Source organism: Capra hircus, chromosome 3, assembly GCF_001704415.2.
Source record: "Capra hircus breed San Clemente chromosome 3, ASM170441v1, whole genome shotgun sequence".
Classification (NCBI taxonomy): Eukaryota; Metazoa; Chordata; class Mammalia; order Artiodactyla; family Bovidae; genus Capra; species Capra hircus.
In genome coordinates, this window is record NC_030810.1 from 66,342,926 (window position 1) to 66,358,373 (window position 15,448).

Below are 15,448 nucleotides of genomic sequence, written 5' to 3' on the forward strand. Positions count from 1 at the left end.
AGAATTATTTTTTTTAATGTTGAATGTTTAATACAGTGCCTGGAACACATAAGTTATGCAACAATAAATGGGCCATGATTCCTTTGCACTTCTTTTCTTGATCATAAGCTATGTTAGGAACTAGTGTTATTCAATTTAATTCATCAACTATTCATTGTGCATTTAGAAAACAGCGGATACAACATCTCCTTATATGGATATGTTTCCTATTACAGTCCCTCCTTAGAGAGATGGAGGGGCAGATTAACTGGCAACATGTAAATATATCCAGGATGCCAGGCATGAAATCTAATACTGTACTGTAAAAGACAAAGGGGATGATTTCACATGAACCAGAAAATGTACTCTGTGCATTCAGAGCCAGACGTGATTGTGTCTGACAGTGATATGATGGCATTAGGTTAAAGAGCTGGGCTTTAAAGAAATGACAGAACATGGACTTCTGCAGTTACAGGGACCATGCACACGGAGGGTCCACAGAAACCAATCACAGTTGTCAGAGAGCATGATCAGAAAGCGTATTACATGCTCCTTTTATTTGACTGAAGTAGTGGTTACCCATGTGGTCATAGATGATGAGGCTGAAAATGAGATTCAGGAGAAGTCATGAGCAACTTTGGAACAGGGTATATATTGCCGAGACACACCACAGGTAGGGAGGGCAGCAAGTTCTGCTGCTATCAGTGTGCACTCTGGTGTGCTTTGGTTCCTTGACAAATACAATTAGACAAAAATAAGAAGGTCATGCAAACTAGAATCTAGCAGGATCAGGAGACCATCTTGGGTTGTCACTGAGATGATTATTGAGTACTTTAAATCTGGATTTTTAAACTCAGAATTTCTGAATTCATGCCCCAAATCCTTTTCTGCAGTGATGAAAATCAAAGATTCAATGTTACTACTTTTAATTTAGAAGCAGATTAATATAAATAAGGAGAAAAATTGATTGCAAGTAACACTGTGAAGACAAAATACCTAATATTATCCAATTTACATTTTCCTCATGAGTCTAGCTCAAGTGTTTTATAGAATTCATTGAAGAATTCCTCTTCAGAGATCCAAAACATGGAATAAAATGCTCCTGGTATGTTGGAAGCTTTTCTGGAGATTTTCAAAATAGTTTATTTGCTGAATCTACTTTCACGATTCCTACTTCCAACTTGAGTAACCCTACACATCTGAACCTGCAGATCCAGTTGACTGCATGAGTTACAGCTTTCACTAAGATTTCTTCCCAAACCTAAAACACTGGGGTAAGGCCTCACTCTTTTTTTCATGGGTCAAGACTGCTTATTTTTTATCTCCCCAACTCAGCTCTGGCTTATACTTCACTCACTGTTGCACTTAACACAAAGCCTTAGATTTGAACCCAATACATATTTGTTAACTTCCATCTTTCACCCCAGTGTTAAAAATAAGGAGATGTGTCCCTAGTAACCAAAGTATTGATCTTATTAAAGAGAAAATTCAAGGAAAGAGAATTTAACCTCATTATTTATAACTGGATTTGCAGTTTACAGGAATATATGGTAAAAGTTGAATTGAGGTGAGAAATTGAATTTTAAGTGGAGTGTCAGGAGTAAAGAAGATTCCCTGCCTTACCTTCTCCACATCACCCAGACCCTCAGTGTCCAGAAGGACCAGGGTGTGGTTCTCCTTGGAGGGGTGGGGCACACACCACATCCAGATGCCCTTGGTTTCAGACCGCACTGTGGAGCCCAGACGGAAACCTGCCCAGAAAGAGGAGGAAGCAACGCACAGTAAGAGCAGATAGTCCAGGCTGCCCATGGGTTACTTTGGGTGAACTTGTGTGCATGTGAGTGCCTGCCTGTGGAGAGGATGCTTTCACTTTAACAAGTACAGAAGACCCATCCTCTACACATATTCAGAACCTTCTCAAGAAACACTTTGTGTGCCCTATTCATCTCTTACCATTAATAGCTCAAACCGTATCACATTCTAAAATGTTAGCTCTATTAACCTCTCTACATTTGTCTGACACTGAAGAGCTCCCTTATCCTCCACTTTCCGATGGACTTTTACCAGTGAGAGATAACAGTAGAAGATTAGAAGGCAGTCACCTGTTGCCCTGGCTACCACCCTGATGAACCATGGTGTCCCAGTGCCTCTGTTCCCACGTTTAGTCACATTTCCTTTTTGGTAAAGAATTGGCCTGCAATGCAGGAGACCCTGTTTGATTCCTGGGTCAGGAAGATCCCCTGGTAAAGGGATAGGCTACCTACTCCAGAATGCTTGGGCTTCCCTGGTGGTTCAGATGGTAAAGAATCCACCTACAATAGGGGAGATCTGGGTTCAGTCCCTGAGTTGGGAAGATCCCCTGGAGGAGGACATGGCAATCCACTCCAGTATTCTTGCCTGGAGAATCCCCACGGACAGAGGAGCCTGGTGGGTTACAGTCCGTGGGATCGCAAAGAGTCGGACACGCCTGAGCAACTAAGCACAAGACCTTGATCTTTACCACATCTGGAATCCACTCACTGCTTGTCTCTTCATGCTGTAGGAGATATCAAAGCTACTTGACATTGTTCCTGCCACCCTCTGAGTGTTTCTGCATTACTTCATGGGTTCCCTTTGCTCAGCTCATGCCCTTGTAATCGTCCCTCCAATAAACATCTTCAGTTACCCTCTAAGTGGATTCTGTGTCCTTTCACAACCTGCATTGATACATCAACTTTTGTTACTTTTATTCCTCTTCTTCCTCCTCGTATTTTCCTCATTTCTCTTCTCCTCTTCAAAAATGAACAATTCTTTGTTTACTGACTCACACGGAGATATAACAGAAGAGAAAGCAAAACAGACCTGTAAGACTTGCTTGCCCTTCTTTCTCAAGGCTTAAGCCCAGAGATGGGAGAGGATGTGAGGTACATGCCTAAGAAGCTGCAGGTAACAGAAGCTGCTCACCCAACAGTCCAAGATTTTGACCTTGGTCAGATGCCAATGCTCCCTTCAACTGAGAATAGAAATGGATCTGATGAAATAGCTGAGGGAGCATGGTTCAACATGGCTCAGGCCATTCAGTGCCGTATCTTGTGTGCTCTGCTCAAAGTGGGTATAGGACCTGAGATGATCTTCACTCTTCTACATCATGATGGCATTTGACTGTGTGCTGATTAATACAAAGAAATGTGAACTCTCAGTTCCTCCAGGGAGAAAAGACAAGCTATAAGTGGAGGTCATCATGGTCAGTTATGAGATGTCAAGAACAGACAATGGTATTACCACAGGAGAGAAAATATTGACTTGTTTCTGCTAGTCAACCCTGACTGGGTGCTAATTTGTGCTTTTTTCTTCCTGTGGTATGACTCATGTGGTAAGTCACAATTCAGATGTTTTAAAACATGACTGCTTAGTTGCTCAGTTGCGTCTGACTCTGGTCCCATAGGCAGTAGCCCGCCAGGCTTCTCTGTTCATGGGGATTGTCCAGGCAAGAATACTAGAGTGGGTGGCCATGCCCTCCTCCAAGGGATCTTCCCAACCCAGGATCAAACCCAGGTTTCTCGCATTGCAGGCAGATTCTTTACCAACTGAGACACCAGGGAAGCCCTGAAACATGACTGGGTTAAAGGTTTCCTCAGTAGGAAAATCACCTTTTTATTCCCAGGTGTTATCTCAAGTAGGAAAAGAAAGAATGTTCCTCAAACTCCTTGCATGTATCTCTTTCTTAGAGTTCTGAAATCTTAAATCTCTCCAAAAATGACCTATTTACTAATTTACGCTGGCAAGCAAAAGCGTCCTCCCCTGATTGGTGATCAATTTCCTTTCAAAGAAAGACAAACATAAAATGTCTTGTTTTAAGTCAGTACGAGATTGCAAAGGAAAAATGAGAGTGGGAGAAAGGAAGAACAAAGAGAGATGGGGGAAGAGAGAGAGAGACACACACACAGAGAAACAGAGAATTTGAGTGAGACACTGAGATATTCCTAGGGACCCTTAGAGTTAAGTGAACTGAGGTTCTACTCCCTAATTGTGCTAAGCTGCTGGGCCACAGAGGAAGGCATTAGGAAAGAAATGGTGTGTGGTTTTCTCAGAAATGCCCAACAGGACATGGGTGTATTTTCCTAAAAATCAATTAGAAACAAGTCAGGCAACTTGGTAGAAAAAAACCTCTTGAAATAGGTAAGACAAAAGGCAAATATATGAAAAAGTGCTCAAACCTATTAGTAGTGAGGCAAATAACAAGCAACCATACAGACACCAGATCGACAAATTTTAAAATGTTTTTACCGAAATTTTGTGACAATATGGAAAATTTAAATTGCCGCTAATAAGCCCATAAACTGAACATAAAGCTAAAAAGACTGTTTGATGTTATCTTGAAAGGCTGAAGACAAACAATTCTTGATTCAGCAATTCCACTTCTAGGTAAAACATAAGGAAGTTAGTATATACACACACTAGGATATAGATGAAGAATAATCATGAGAGCACCATTCATAAAAGATAAAAGTTGCAAATAATGCCAGTGTTCATCAGCAACAAATGGATCAGTAAATTGTGGTATCCTCTGTCAGTTTAAAAGTACAAAATAGTGAAAGTAATTACAGACACCTATGACAAACTCTTGCCTGGCGAATCCCATGGATGGAGGAGCCTCATGGGCTGCAGTCCATGCGGTCATTAAGAGTCGGACACGACTGAGCAACTTCCCTTTCGCTTTTCACTTTCATGCATTGGAGAAGGAAATGGCAACCCACTCCAGTGTTCTTGCCTGGAGAATCCCAGGGACCGGGGAGCCTGGTGGGCTTCCATCTATGGGGTCGCACAGAGTCGGACACGACTGAAGTGACTTAGCAGCAGTAGCTGCAGCATGACAAACTAGATGAACCTCATAAACTTCTTACTGAGAATATGAATCAAGATCCCAATGAATACCAGAATGTACTTTCCTCTATAAAGTTTAAGCTATTTTTAAGAAATAGTTGCATAGATTGTAAAATAATATTTAAATATAAAGAATGAAAGAAGGCACCATGAAAATCAAAACATCGGTGAGCTCCAGTGAGGGTGTAAGAGGGTGTGATTTGGGCTTTTGGGTGTTGGTGATGTTTTATTTCTTGCTCTGGGCAGTGACTGAACAGTTGATCACTTCATACTTATCAACTTTTTAATGTGTATATATATATTTTTTATGTATTCTTCCATATGTGTTGTGACATATGTGTGCTCAGTCTTGGCTGACTCTTTGTGACTCCATGGACTATAGTCCACCACGCTCCTCAGTCCATGGAATTTTCCAGGCAAGAATACTGGGGTGGCTTGCCATTTCCTTCTCCACGGAATCTTCCCGACCCAGAGATTAAACCCGAGGCTCCTGCATCTCCTGCGCTGGTGGGTAGATTCTTTACCACTGCACCACGAGGGAAACCTGAAAATGTTAGTTGCTCATTCGTGTCTGACTTTTTGCAACCCCAATGACAGTAGCCCATAGCTGCCAGGATCCTCTCTCCATGGAATTCTCCAGGCAAGAATACTGCAGTGGGCTGCCGTTCCCTTCTCCAGGGGATCTTCCTGACCCAGGGATTGAAACCAGGTCTCCTGCATTGCAGGCAGAGTCTTTACCATCTGAGCCCCCAGGGAAGCCCCATCTATGTGCCTTAGAGTTCACATATTAGAAAAGACTAGTTAGAGAAAGAGAATATGTACAGTTGTCAAAGTTTTACTGTGAAATTAAACCAAAAGGAATGCATGGTAGTCTCATTGAGGTATAGGATATAGGGATTTTGCTGTCGGTGCTCCCTTCTATTGTCTTCTAAAAAAAAGACATATTAAAAAATATTTGTGTGCCGCTTGGAATGACTCTGTGGTTTAGGACAAATGTGGTGAAGGAGAAAGGAAGGCAGTAATTGTTGAAGATGAGCCCCTGAGAAGACGGCAGAGGATGGAATCAGGACGAACGAGGTAGATGTTCTGATGGGACTGGGAACTCTCGATCACTGGGCAGAAGAGTGAACACTGTGGAGGGATGGGTTTGAAGTTATAAACTCGGTGGTGAGAATTAGGAGTTTTCTTCAGTGACAGGGGAGGGAGGGTTAGGCTCTTCCTTAACGTGACCCTAGAGGAGGAGGATCAGCAGCCTGCGTTACCATGTGTTCAAGCAAATATCCTGAATGACACTTAACAAAACTCACCATGGTTCTGTCCTGCCAGGCGGTTCATCAGATAGGACTTTCCGGTGCGATACAGCCCTGCGATGGCCACCACCACCACAGGCTGAGATATCTGCTCGAGAGTCTTTAGTGCTCTAGGATTTACTGTCAGCTGATTGTTCTGGTTTCTTACCAGACAGACGGGGTCCATTATGGTGGATCCAGATGCCATGGGAAGCTGTAACCCAGAGGAAAAACTCAGTAGAACACAAGGTCCCCAGAGGGGTGGGATTGGGGGGCAGAGGGAGGCTCAAGAGGGAGAGGATATATGTATACATATAGCTGATTCATATTGTTGTACAGCAGAAACTAACACAGCATTGTAAAGAAATTATATTTCAATTAAAAAATAATAAAATGTGAAAAAAAAACCCAAACCACTACAGGGTCCTGAGGTCATCCCTCATGATTACCAAAGTCATATGCACATTAGTCTTCTGCTTGTGGAACTTAGATATCAATTCTCTTTGCTTTGTATATTTCAAAAAGGTAAGTACTTAGCCTAGTGTGCTAAGGCCTGTATAGGTACAGTATGTATGTTATCTTATTGATCCTTAAATGAACCCTAACGCAACCTTGCCCACATGAGGCATACAGTGAACAGACTGAGAACACAAAGCGCTGATGATAGAGCTTTGAGAGCACCAACATTTGGGGGGTAAGTAGAGAGCGATGGGACATGAACGGGATGAGGGGTGACCAGAGATGATTTCTTGAGTTCCAGAATGATTTGATCACTTATTCATTGCACAAATGTTTATTGAGAACCTTCCATGTGCCGGACACTGTTCTAGGAGCTTAGGATCAAACAGTGAACAAGACGGATACAAATTCTTGCTTCATGGATCTCTATTCTAGTAAAGGAGACAGATAATATAGAAAGTGAAAAAAAAATATCCACATATATAGATATTAGAAGGTGGTAAATGCTCAGAAGGAAATGAGCAAGGAATGGGATTTGAAATTACATGGAGATTAATCAGGGAAAACCTTGCCAGGAAAGGAAAAATGAATGTGACTGGCGATCAGATGAAGGAATCAGTGGAGTAGGACAGGCTGGAGGAAGAGTGATTGTGAGAGGTAGAAGCTGAGACAAAGATGCTGCTCTCTCTTAAAACAGCACAGATCTTTAAGGTACCTAACAAAGCTGCACATGTAATAATTAATTTACTAACAAATTAAAGGTATTTCTTATTATTTAAGCAGATAGAGAAGAGATGCAAGCAATAGGGTGTTATAAGTTCTGGCTAGATATGCCAGGGTCTCACATCTGGGCCAGGCTCTACTTTAAATGATTTCATCACCATGATTAGATGTTTCATGATCATAGGAGATAGAAGTCAGAAGGCTTTGACTGTTCCTTTATTTTCTCAAAAATAATACTAAGCAAAATCCACGTTTCCATATGTTACTGGCTATGTGACGACTGAGAAGATTAATTTCTTTGTGCCTCAGTTTTTTCTTCTATACAATGGCAGCATTAGACATAAAAATCAATCTGTCATTAGGGTTATTTGGAGGATTAAATATCTCATGATGCTTACAGTAGTCTTAAAATTATGCTGGTAGATAGTAAATTCTATATAAGTATTGCTTTACAACTGAATGTCAGAAGACAGGGACAGTAATTACTGAAGGAAAGTGGAGGATTGGCTCTGACACTTCCCTCCCTGGTTTCAAGCAAGTGGGAGGACACAGCCCAAGAGGAAGATGAGCAGGCTGGGGAGATCCAGTGGTAATAGCTGAGAGGGAATAGCAGTGATGTAGGAAGAGTCAGGCTGGAGGAGTTCAGAGCTGCCCTGGGATGTCCAAGTACAGGTTCTGGAATCGGGCTGCCAGGGTTCAAACCTGAAGGTTCACAGCGCTTATTATCTGTTGATGCCTTGAAAAAGGAACGTTAACTCCAACACCTTCTTTTTCTTAGCATTTTATATGTAAAGAAACAATTCTTGATTCATTACAGTACAGCTGATAACAGATAGGCTCTAAATCATGAAAAAAAAATTTCTTGATTCATGTACTATTTTAATTAGACAGTGTGTTATAATGTGTCAGTGAGCTCTGTAAGATGCAAATTGCCAATAATTATAAGGTATCTTTTTATCAGAAAAAACATTTTTTATTTAACAGATTTCTTCTGAACAATTTCTTTTCTTTTTCTATAGTGGATTTGGAGCAGAAATGGAAGAGTAAAACATGACCTTCCTTTTACTGCTGTGTTATGTCAAAATTAATAAAGGAAAACCTGGAGAATTCCCTGACAGTAGTTGGGACTCTGTGTTTTCACTGAAAAGGGTGCTGGTTCCATCCCTGGTCTGGAAAGTAAGATCTCACTTGAAGGCCTGTGTCCCCTCCCCCATCATGTATGTGCTGTGTGCTCCAGGCAAGAATAGTGGAGCCTGTTGCCATTTTCTCTTTCAAGGGATCCTGACCCAGGGATCAAACCCACCTCTCTGGTGTCTCCTGCATATCCAGCACTGGCAGGCGGATTCTGAGCCAACTGGGTTTCGTGTGTCCCCAACCCTAGCCCCCTCTACCGCCGCCCCCCAGCAAGCCAGAAGGGGGCTTGTTGCAGAACTATAGACTGGAGGTCAGTTACGGAAGAATTGCCAATTACAGACCCCAAGGGAAAAATTTTCAACAGGGAAAGAGTCACCAATGACAACCCTCAAGAGGAAAAGGTGTATACTGCATCTCCTACAAGAATTGACCACCCCAGCAACTCAGTCAATGAGAACTGGTCATCACTCTTGAACTCTGACTTTTCTTTCCAAACCAACCTTCCCAGCCCCTTACTCTTCTCTATAATGTTCTTTTTCTTTGTTGGACTTCCTCATGGCTTTTTAAAAATAGCTTGCTTGTCCCAAATTGCAATAACTCTACTATTCCTAAATAAATTCACTTTGGCTTGTAAAATAACTTTTATTTTTAAGGTGAATAGCTATAAGCAAGAGAAATTGCGGAGTTTATATCTTAGACCAAATATTGATCAAGCTTTGTGTAAGTCAATGAGTCTACAAAGATTTTGTATTTTAACTCAAAGTATACTGAGGGACCAAAACCAAGAAGCTTTTAACTTCAAAACTAAGCACTTGGAGGGACTTTCCCAGCAGTCCAGTGATTAAGACTCCCTGTTCCCAATGCAAGAGACAGGGGTTAGATCCCTGGTCCAGGAACTAAGATCCCCACGTGCTGCGTAGCATGGCCTAATAAATATAAAACAATAAAAAGCCATAAAAAAGAAACTAAACAAATAGAAAAGAACAGTGCTAATAGAAGGCAGAAGTCAAGAATACCCCACACTGGAGATTTTCAGCAAGTACCAGTTGTTCTGAGGCTGTTAATGTATGTGCCACTCATTAAAAACCATGCATGATCAAGAAACATGATTAGATTTTACATTTACTATTAATAGGTTTTTTTTTTTTTTAGTAAGAGTGAGATTGAATCATTCCAAAGAAAACAGTTCTGTATGTATTCAGAGTATCAAATGTTAAGACAAAAATAACCCCGAGTCCATCTTTTAGGATTTAAATTAGCTCTATGTTTAGGACCATCTTTTTTTGTTTGACAACTGCCCAGCGGAGTGCACTCAGGATGTGTCTGAGGAGGGCAAGAGGGGGCTAGAAGAGATGGCACCCATCGCCTCTGCGAAGGGCGGGCTGGGGAGTGAGAGTGAGTTCGGGTCTTCAATCTCAAAAATGACTTCAGCTTCCTTTCCTCAGAAGACGTACCTGCTCTCCCGCTTTTGGCTGCAGCCCTGCTTAGATGCTCCAGGAGCAGCGGAGCATCCGGGCGACAAGCTTGAAAGCAGCCTGGGATCCCAAAGGAGACTCGGAGCTGCCGGAACAATGCGCCCAGCCGGCCGCCACCCACCGGCGCCGCGCCTCCATCTGCTCCTCTCCTCCCCCAGTGTGGGGTCTGCGCTGGGGGATTTATTGTTGTTATTTAACCGAAGTGTGCTTGGAAGGTCAAGTTTAGGAGCAGACTTACCTGGAGCTGCAGCCGGGGGTCAAGTCAGCTCGCCCCTAGGACTCTTTGCTTCTGGCTCCTCTGGAAACCGACTCTTACGCTCAGAAGCTGGAAAAAAGAAAAAAAAAAAAAAAAGCAACAGCAGCTGAAACGCCAGCTGGTTATTAGAAGTGGTGGGGGTCATGGGAAACGAAATCAAAATCGAAAGTGATAATTGTTTGTTTGTTTTTTTAATGGAGGCAGGAATCTGGATGAATTCCACGAAAGACAGGGAGACAAGTGTTCCTCCAGGCCTGGCTGGGTAAGCACAACTTTGTCCCTCCTCCACAGCTGGTTTGAAGGAGATGCAAGTAATGGTAGGATGAGAGTTCAGCAGTCTGTCTCTCTGGGGTGTTTTGTGAGAGAGGGAGTTTATTAATTTTTCTTCACTTGAAAAATGTTTCATTTTTTCCCCTTTCTCTTTCCTTTTTAAAAAGTGTTTTAATTCGGTGATCTTTTTCTTCATTAGCTAAATAAATATGTGTGTATAAAATCCTCAATTTTATAGCCCAGACATATTCACTATTTTTTTAAATTGAAGAATAATTGCTTTACACTGTTGTGCTGGTTTCTGCCACGCAATAACACAAATCAGCCATAATTATATGTATATCCCCTCCCTCTTGAGCTTCACTATTATTTTGTTAGAGTTTTCCTCTTTTCTTTTACTAGTGTGGAGCCAGATTTGGAGGTTAGGGGTTGATTCAGATTCCTTCCATTCTTTTCTGTATCCTTTAAGGCGTTGTACTAACCTGTAAGTTGAAAGCTTGACTGCTGCTGTTAGGGAACCAGTTTCTTTTGCCCAAGAGGCTGCAAACAAAAACACTGAGAGCAGGAGATTTGCAGCAGGGAGTTTGTTTGTGAGGCAGCCCAGTAAGGCTGCAGGGGCTGTGATGACACTAGGTCCCCTATGGGGCAGGCGGGTCTATTCTGACTCTGATCAGCTATATTGGTTTTCAAACAATCTCTTCCCTTATCTGCTCATTCTGTAAGATGAGCTCAAGAATTTCCCTTACTCTGCAGTTTCTGTTTCAGGTTTTTACCCTATGAAGCAGGGTTTCACTATCCCATTTGTATTTCAGATGGAAGTGAGGGAAAGGAAGGACAGGCAGAATATAATCTCAAAGTTCTATGGCCAAACTTTCCGAAGAGGAAGTGCTTTCGCACATATTCACTATGCAGACTTCTTTAGCTGAAAAAGCAGCTAGAAAAGTATAAAACTCCTTAGCCAGATTGCCATATGCTTATTTTGTAAAATAGAATGAGACCATATTTGGAGCTGCAAAGCATGTTATATAACTCTGAAGGTGTATGCTACCATATCAGGGTCAGATTTTTCTAGAATTCTGAGACTTCCCTTGGTAGATTCAAGACTTGAACCCAAACTGGGAAAACTACTGTGGCTCTATAATCCCTGAGCCACTGAGATGGATTTAGGGGGAAATTGAGCACATAACCTAAAGCCAAATAAAGTTAATCTTTTCTCAGTTACCTGGATCCCAGATATTTCTCTCTTTTCCTCTCTCACTGTTGGTCTTGTTCTGGATCTCTTGATCTATTCTCTTCTGTTTTTATGAACTTTTTGTTTTTGTCAATGTGAGTATAAAGATATATGTTTCAAAATGAAGACCATAAGGCCGCTTAGATATGTTTGCCTCTGAAACATGATATATATTATCCATATTATAAACATGATATATATTATTACTTACAAATATATTTGTAGTTTTATTTTCAGTTTCCATGGTTTGTCACTGCTTCACAAAAAGTCCTTTTAAAATTATATCCCATAGGTATAAATGACAAAAGTATACTATTTTGGAAAAGTAAGAATAATTACTTAAGTAAGTAAGAATGGCATCACCAACTCAATGGACATGAATTTGAGTGAACTTCGGTAGTTGGTGATGGACAGGGAGGCCTGGTGTGCTGCGGTTCATGGGGTCGCCAAGAGTCGGACACAGCTGAGCCACTGAACTGAATAATGATTAAAATGTGTTCCTAAATGGAAGACTTTGGCCACCTGATGTTGAGAGAGTCATTTCCTAGGCATATTGATAAAAAGTCTAGGGGTCCCCAAGGAGAGAGGGGTCTTGAATTCTCAAGAAGGAAGAAAGGACAAACTTCTTTCCTTCTCTACATTCCTTAGGATTATATAATGTATTCTGCCTGAGGACAGTCTCTGGATTAAACCTTCTTGCTAATTCTGTAAATCATGGGAGTAGACCTGCTCTTTACAAGGATTATAACTATAATGTTTTCTGCCTGAGGACAGTCTCTGGATTAAACCTTCTGGCTAATTCTGTAAATTATGGGAGTAGACCTGTTTTTTAAAGGATTATATAACAATAATGTATTCTGCCTGAAGACAGGCTCTGGATTAAACCTTCTGGCTAATTCTGTTATTTTAAAATATAAATTATGGGAGTAGGTCTGGTGAGGTCTTTACAATCTCCAGACATTCTTTGGATTCATTGGAGAGTAAAAGGTCACTTTTCATTCCAATCCCAAAGAAAGGCAATACCAGAGAATGCTCAAACTACCACACAATTGCACTCATCTCACATGCTACTAAAGTAATGCTCAAAATTCTCCAAGCCAGGCTTCAGCAATACGTGAACCATGAACTTCCTGATGTTCAAGCTGGTTTTAGAAAAGGCAGAGGAACCAGAGATCAAATTGCCAACATCTGCTGGATCATGGAAAAAGCAAGAGAGTTCCAGAAAAACATCTATTTCTGCTTTACTGACTATGCCAAAGCCTTTGACTGTGTGGATCACAATCAACTGTGGAAAATTCTGAAAGAGATGGGAATACCAGACCACCTGACCTGCCTCTTGAGAAATCTGTATGCAGGTCAGGAAGCAACAGTTAGAACTGGACATGGAACAACAGACTGGTTCCAAATAGGAAAAGGAGTATGTCAAGGCTGCATATTGTCACCCTGCTTATTTAACTTATATGCAGAGTACATCATGAGAAATGCTGGACTGGAAGAAACACAAGCTGGAATCAAGATTGGAGGGAGAAATATCAATAACGTCAAATATGCAGATGACACCATTCTTATGGCAGAAAATGAAGAGGAACTAAAAAGCCTCGTGATGAAAGTGAAAGAGGAGAGTGAAAAAGTTGGCTTAAAGCTCAATATTCAGAAAACGAAGATCATGGCATCTGGTCCCATCACTTCATGGGAAATAGATGGGGAAACAGTGGAAACAGTGGAAACAGTGTCAGACTTTATTTTTGGGGGCTCCAAAATCACCGCAGATGGTGACTGCAGCCATGAGATTTAAAGACGCTTACTCCTTGGAAGAAAAGTTATGACCAACCTGGATACCATATTCAAAAGCAGACACGTTACTTTGCCGACTAAAGTCTGTCTAGTCAAGGCTATGGTTTTTCCTGTGGTCATGTATGGATGTGAAAGTTGGACTGTGAAGAAAGCTGAGTGCCGAAGAATTGATGCTTTTGAAATGTGGTGTTGGAGAAGACTCTTGAGAGTCCCTTGGACTGCAAGGAGATCAAACCAGTCCATTCTGAAGATCAACCCTGGGATTTCTTTGGAAGGAATGATGCTGAAGCTGAAACTCCAGTACTTTGGCCACCTCATGTGAAGAGTTGACTCATTGGAAATACTCTGATGCTGGGAGGGATTGGGGGCAGGAGGAGAAGGGGATGACAGAGGATGAGATGGCTGGATGGCATCACTGACTCGATGGATGCGAGTCTGAGAGAACTCTGGGAGTTGGTGATGGACAGGGAGGCCTGGCCTGCTGCAATTCATGGGGTTGCGAAGAGTCGGACACGTCTGAGCGACTGAACTGAACTGAAGACACCGCCAGGCCTGCACACAGAGCAAAGGACTGAACAGAACTAGCCGGCTGCAGACCATCCCCCTCCAGTGACAGGCAGCCAGAGCCGGAAGGGATTGCAGGGCCTGAGAGACATTATCTACCAAACTGCTAGCAGGCTTCTTTGCTAACTAAGACTTCTTTGGGTTCTGGATGGTCAACATCCACCTGAGAAGGTGTGCCAGTTGTACACCCAGAATCCGAGTGGCAGGGACGGGGGAGGTGATAAGTCACAGTGACCGTGCTCGCCAAACACCTCATCACATGAGCTGCTTGGACCTGGGAAGGCACAAAATGCAGGCCCAACCGAGTCTGCACCTCTGAGGACTACCCAAGTGCCTGAACCTAAGTGGCTTAGACCTGGGAGGTGCATGCAGCCCAGGGCTGGCCTCCAATGCTTCCTGGTGGAGCAACCTAGAGCCTGAGCTGTGTGGGCAGGGAGGGCGCTTGCGCCTGGAGCCAGGGCAGGCCTAGAGTGGCTGAGACACTGCGAGCACACACTAGTGTTATTTGTTTACAGCGTCCCTCCCTCCCCACAGTGTGAATAACTTTTATTTTTAAGGTGAATAGCTATAAGCAAGAGGAATTGTGGAGCTTATATCTTAGACCAAATAAAGCCTTGTGTAAGTCAATGAGTCTACAAAGATTTTTGTATTTTAACTCAAAGTATACTGAGGGACCAAAACGAAGAAGCTTTTAACTTCAAAAGTAAGCACTTGGAGGGACTTTCCCAGCGGTCCAGTGGTTAAGACTCCCTGTTCCCAATGCAAGAGACAGGGGTTCCTTGGTCCAGGAACTAAGATCCCCACGTGCTGCGTGGTATGGCCTCATAAATAAATAAATATAAAACAACAGAAAGCCATAAAAATGAAACTAAACAAATAGAAAATAACAGTGCTAATAGAAGGCAGAAGATGACCAACAAGTTTCCAAAGGTGACTGTTCAGAATTATCTGATGCCTATGTCAGAAGCTTTCTCTATCTCCTTTATACTTTAATAAAACTATTACACAAAAGCTCTGAATGATCAAGGCTCGTCTCTGGCCCCAGATTGAACTCTTATCCTCTGGGGGCCAAGAATCCCCACATCGTGATTCAACAATAACATTTCAGTGTGAAGAGCTGACTCAATTGAAAAGACCCTGATGCTGGGAAAGATTGAGGGCAGGAGGAGAAGGGGACGACAGAGGATGAGATGGTTGGCTGGCATCATTGACTCAATGGATGTGAGTTTGGGACTCTTGAGAGTCCCATGGACTGCAAGGAGATCCAACCAGTCCATTCTAAAGGAGATCAGTCCAGGGATTTCTTTGGAAGGAATGATGCTGAAGCTGAAACTCTAGTACTTTGGCCATCTCATGTGAAGAGTTGACTCACTGGAAAAGACTCTGATGCTGGGAGGGATTGGGGGCAGGA

General features: G+C 42.3%; 2 protein-coding genes across 3 annotated transcripts in view; both read right to left on the reverse strand.

The window, feature by feature from the left end:
* Positions 1-15,448, reverse strand: part of LOC102170144 (guanylate-binding protein 1) — a 104,086-nt gene that overhangs the window by 47,782 nt on the left and 40,856 nt on the right. The gene's annotated exons all lie outside the window — the stretch shown is intronic.
* LOC102181554 (guanylate-binding protein 4) overlaps positions 1-15,448 on the reverse strand; it is a 28,488-nt gene that overhangs the window by 10,313 nt on the left and 2,727 nt on the right. For both annotated transcript variants that reach the window (XM_018045706.1, XM_018045705.1), the window contains exons 2-4: positions 10,161-10,247; positions 6,150-6,345; positions 1,603-1,730 (exon numbers count right to left, since the gene is read on the reverse strand). In XM_018045706.1, the coding sequence (XP_017901195.1) occupies positions 1,603-1,730; positions 6,150-6,339 (318 nt within the window). In that variant the 5' untranslated portion in view covers positions 6,340-6,345; positions 10,161-10,247. The remainder of the gene's footprint in view (positions 1-1,602; positions 1,731-6,149; positions 6,346-10,160; positions 10,248-15,448) is intronic.